This window comes from Trichechus manatus, unplaced genomic scaffold, assembly GCF_000243295.1.
Source record: "Trichechus manatus latirostris isolate Lorelei unplaced genomic scaffold, TriManLat1.0 scaffold00008, whole genome shotgun sequence".
NCBI classification, from domain to species: Eukaryota; Metazoa; Chordata; class Mammalia; order Sirenia; family Trichechidae; genus Trichechus; species Trichechus manatus.
In genome coordinates this window covers 18,871,687-18,876,242 of record NW_004443944.1, presented here as the reverse complement: position 1 = coordinate 18,876,242, position 4,556 = coordinate 18,871,687, and the positions used below count along the sequence as shown (strand labels likewise).

Here is a 4,556-nt window from a genome sequence, read left to right as displayed (position 1 = left end):
TATGTTTACCAAACATTTTCTCCCATTCTGTGGGTTGTCTCTTCACTTTGTTGGTAAAGTCTTTTGATGCACAAAAGTTTTTAATTTTTATAAAGTCCAATTTATGTATTTTGTCTTTTGTTACTCATGTGTTTGGTGTCATATCTAAGAATCAATTGTTGACAGCTAGGTCCCAAAGATTGCTTCTGTTTCGTCTTAAGAATTTTATGGTTTTAGTTCTTACATTTAGTTATTTGATTTAATTTTCGTGTGGAGTTAATTTGCATGTGGAAATCCAGTTGTCCCAGCACCATTTATTGAAGAGATTGTTCTTTCCCTGTTGCATAGACTCAGCGACCTTGTTGAAAATCAATTGGCCATAGTTCTGTGGGTTTATTTCTAGACTCTAAATTCTATTCCATTGTTCTATGTGTCTGTCTTTATACTAGCACTGGGCTGTTTTGGTTGCTGTAGCTTTATACTATGTCTTGAAATCGAAAAGTGTGAGTCCTCCTACTTTGTTCTTCTTTTTGCTTTGGCTGTTTGGGGCCCCTTGCAATTCCATGTGAATTTGAAGATTGACTTTTCCGTTTCTGCAAAGAAGGCTGTTGGATTTTTAACAGGAATTGTGTGGAATCTATAGATTGCTTTGGTAGTATTGTCATCTTTACACTATTAAGTCTTCCAGTCCATGAACACAGAATGCCTTTCCATTTATTTAGATCTTCTTTAATTTCTTTCAGCAATGTTTTATAGTTTTCAGTGTACAAGTGTTTTACCTCCCTGGTTAAATTTTTTCCTAAATATTTTATTCTTTTAGATGTTATTGTAAATGGAATTGTTTTCTTAACTTCCTTTTCAGATTATTCATTGCTGGTGTATAGAAACTCACCTTGTATTTGGGTGTTCATTTTATTAGCTCTAAAACTTTCTTGTGACTTCTTTGGAATTTTCTATACATAGGGTCATGTTATCTGCAAATAGATACAGTTTTACTTCTCTCTTCCTGATTTGGATACTTCTGATATATTTTTCTTGCTAATTTCTCTGGCTAGGGCTTCTAGTACAATATTAAATATTAGTGGTGAGAGTGGGCATCCTAGTCTTAAGGGAAAAGCTCTCAGTCTTTTCCATTGAGTATGATGTTAAGTTGTGGGTTTTTCGTAAGTGCCCTTTATCATATTGCGGAATTTCCTTTCTATTCCTAGGTGAGTGTTTTTACCATTAAAGAGTGTTGGATTTGGTCAAATGCTTTTTCTGCATCAACTGAGATGATCATGGTCCTTTTCTTTGTTCTATTAATGTGATATGTTAAAACAAAAAAAAACTATCACCATCAAGTCGATTCCTACTCATAGCTAACCTTACATGTGGTATATTACATTGATTGGTTGCCTAATGTTGAACCATTTTTGCATTTCTGGAATAAATCCTACTTGGTCATGGTGTATAATCCTTTTGATATGCTATTGGATTTGGTTTGCTAGTATTTTTTTGAGGATTTTTGTTTCTCTATTTATAAGGGATGTTGGTCTGCAGTTTTCTTGTGCTGTCTTTGTTTGGCTTTGCTTTCAGGATAATGCTGGTCTCATAGAGTGAGCTTGGACTTGTTCCCTACTCTTCTGTTTTTTGGAACAGTTTTAAAAGTATCGGTATCACTTTGTCTATAAATATTTGGTCAAATTTCCCAGTGAAGCCATCTAGTCCAGGACTTTTTTGTTGAATTTTTTTGATTACTGATTCAATCTCTTCCCTTGTTATAGGTATGTTGAGATTTTCTATTTCTTCTTGAGTCAATTTCTATAGTTTATGTGTTTTTTAGAAGTTTGTCCATTTCATCAAAGTTATCTTTTTCTTTTTGCTTACAATGGTTCATTAGTAGTTCCTTATGATCCCTTTTATTTCTGTAGGGTCAGTTGTAATGTCCCCCCTTTTATTTCTGATTTTCGATATTTGCATCTTCTCTCTCTTTTTCATTGTCAGCCTAGCTAAGAGTTTGCCGATTTTATTGATCTTTTCGTTAATGTGATCTTTCGCTAATGTGATCTTTTTTTAACCAACGGATGAAGTGCTAATGGAGGAACCTCAGGCTTCTGCAGGGGAAATGCTTAAAGAGCAGGGACCACTCAGTAACTATTGCCTCAGAACTTTTCTGATCTTTCTGGGAGATAATTAGGTTCTAGGAGCCCTTAGAGAGAGGGGAGGAGGGCACTGTGGAGTGGGCTTCAGGATTTGGCTGATGAATCTGGCAGAACTGTCAGAGCTGAGGGTCTTCCATCAGACCTGGAGGAATAGTTGGGGTGAATGTAGGTAGGCCTGCAAGTGTGGGGAAGGGATTTCCAGATTTCCAGGATCCAGTGTGGAGACTGCAGTAGTCAGGTGTGATATTGTATTTCTACTAACAAACCCTGGGAACGGGCCTCTTCTTCCCACTCCTGCTCCCCTCGATTCACAGGGGTCTTTCTCTCCTCTCACCTGGGGAGGGGGAGTTCCAGCTTTCCCCAGAGCTTTCAGGAGACCAGAAGTAACAGGAACCAGAAACATGTACAGCATACAGGACTCTTTATTGGTCAGTGAATGATATACTTGGGCACCCTCATGGCAGGAACAATGGGGGGGTGTGGTGACTTGGGACCAGATTGGAGCCTGCAGCCCAGCTACTTCACAGAGGCGCACTGCAGTCAGGCTTCACCTGGGGAGACAGGAGGGAGTTACCTACATGAGGCAACAATAGGTCTGAGCATACATCCCCTCTTGTTGCCTTTCCTCTCAGAGGTGTAAGATTTTCTGTAATAGACAAGGGCCCTTCCTTATGGGGCCCATTCAGGGTGACTGTTATCCCTCCCTGTTCCCTCTACTCCTGAAGAACTGGCCTCTGAGACTTCAGCTTCTCCATCCCCTCCCCATTTCCCTTCTCCCCACCAACTAGGATCATCTCCTCCACCCAGTCCTCACCTCACTGGGGCTCCAGACAGGTCATCCCACAGTGGCCTGCACAGCACTTTTTGGCTCCTGGGCACTCAGTGTCGCTATGACAGAGGTTAGGGGGATTCAGTACAGTGCAATGGGTCAGAATCGTGGGGCAGGCACCACGCTTATTGGCCTTCGCTGGAACTTGGTGTTTGCCTTTGGCTTTTCTTTTGGCTTGACCTTGGACTTGGATTAGATGTTGAACTTGACCTCTGCCTTTGATTCTTCCTTTGACTGAGTCTTGGACTAGGCTGTAACCTTTGACTGGATTTTCTAAAAGGAGGGAAGCCTATGTTCAGACCCTGTGCCCTGTTTCAACTACCACGTTTTCCCCTGGCACCGCCACTCACTTCGATGACCCCAAACCATGGCCTGGGATGGGAGAGGGGCACCGGGGGCAGAGAAGGAAATCTAGCCCCTGGGGTCTGGACTTTTGCGACACTCTTCCCTTTCTTTGGGGAAAGGACTTCAGGACCAGGGTTGCCTTGGGGTGCCCATCTCAGCTTCTCCCACATTCCAAGCCCCAGGACCCTCAGGGGCAGGTGCCAGGTGAGCGACTCCCAGAGGTGAAAAGGATGTCGCATCATTTCTGAGGAAACTTGATGGAGGCGGACAAGCCCTGAGCCATGTGCTCAGAGACCTGGCCTCCCTTTCTCACTCTGGGATGGCTTGACACTTCTTCACCCCTCAGTTTCCTCATTCCTACACTAGGAATGTTCAGACTAGCTGATCTCTGAGGGCCCCTGCCAGTTATTAACCATCCCTGCCTACACCCCACTAAAAGGACTGATTCCTCTGGTACTTTTATGGGACAGATAGGGGCAGTGGAAGCAAGCAGCACCATACCTGGGGGCAGGGGCTTCTCACCTTTTTTCAGTGTCTTCACAGGGACCACACACCTAAAGCCACAGTCCACAAAGCAACACTTTTTATTCCCTACACAGTGCTTGTCTCTCTCACACCGGGGTAGATCAGCATTAAAGCAGAGTCTGCTGTCAATTGGGCAAATTCCTGCTTTCACTTTATCTGGTGGAGGAGACCACAGTGGTGAGGTGGGGAGTCCAGCCATGCCTAGAGCTCTAGAAGGCCCCTCAGAGCCTTGCCTCATCCCAGCCCCACCCAGGTCCACCCATCCGCTCACCTTCTTTGGTTCTTTTCCCAGCCACCAGGGTCACAAAAACAAGAAACACTGTAAGGGCCAAAAAGCTGGTGGACCTCATGTTGCTGGAAGGTGCTTGACTGACAGCTGAGGCTGAGCCTTGCTTTATATGGTCACTGCTGGGCGTGCCAGTGGGTGGGGCTAAAGGTTCACAAATGGCAAGGGCTGCACTTTCCCAGCTCTCTCAGGAAGTGTCTACCCGCTTCCAGGGAGGGGAACAGAAGCTGGGACATCATTCTGATTGTCCCAAGACCTGACCTTCCTTCTTCAAGTGAGGAGAAGAGCTGCTTGATTCTTAGGAGCTACTAGGACCAAACTGTTTTTGGAAGATGGAACAGAGGTGCAGGAAAGGGAAAGTAATCACTCAGAGAAAGGAAAAAAAAGATCACACAGCCCAGCAGTGGCAGGGCCAGACTTCTTACATCAAATTCAGGATGTTCTCTGCTCA

General features: G+C 44.0%; 1 protein-coding gene across 1 annotated transcript; it reads right to left on the bottom strand.

Annotated features, from left to right (window-relative positions):
* Positions 1–2,935: 2,935 nt before the first annotated feature.
* Positions 2,936–4,169, bottom strand: LOC101351202 (elafin-like). The gene is made up of 2 exons (XM_012558666.1): positions 4,091–4,169; positions 2,936–3,222 (listed from the first exon to the last, which is right to left on the bottom strand). The coding sequence occupies exons 1-2, from the start codon at positions 4,167–4,169 to the stop codon at positions 2,936–2,938; spliced, it is 366 nt and encodes a 121-aa protein (XP_012414120.1).
* Between the last annotated feature and the right edge of the window lie 387 nt (positions 4,170–4,556).

Coding starts and splice junctions, on each gene's coding strand:
- LOC101351202 (XM_012558666.1), bottom strand. CDS start 4,169: ATGAGGTCCACCAGCTTTTTGGCCCTTACAGTGTTTCTTGTTTTTGTG. Junction 3,223..4,090: donor TGGGAAAAGAACCAAAGAAG/GTGAGCGGATGG, acceptor CCCTCCTTTTAG/AAAATCCAGTCAAAGGTTAC.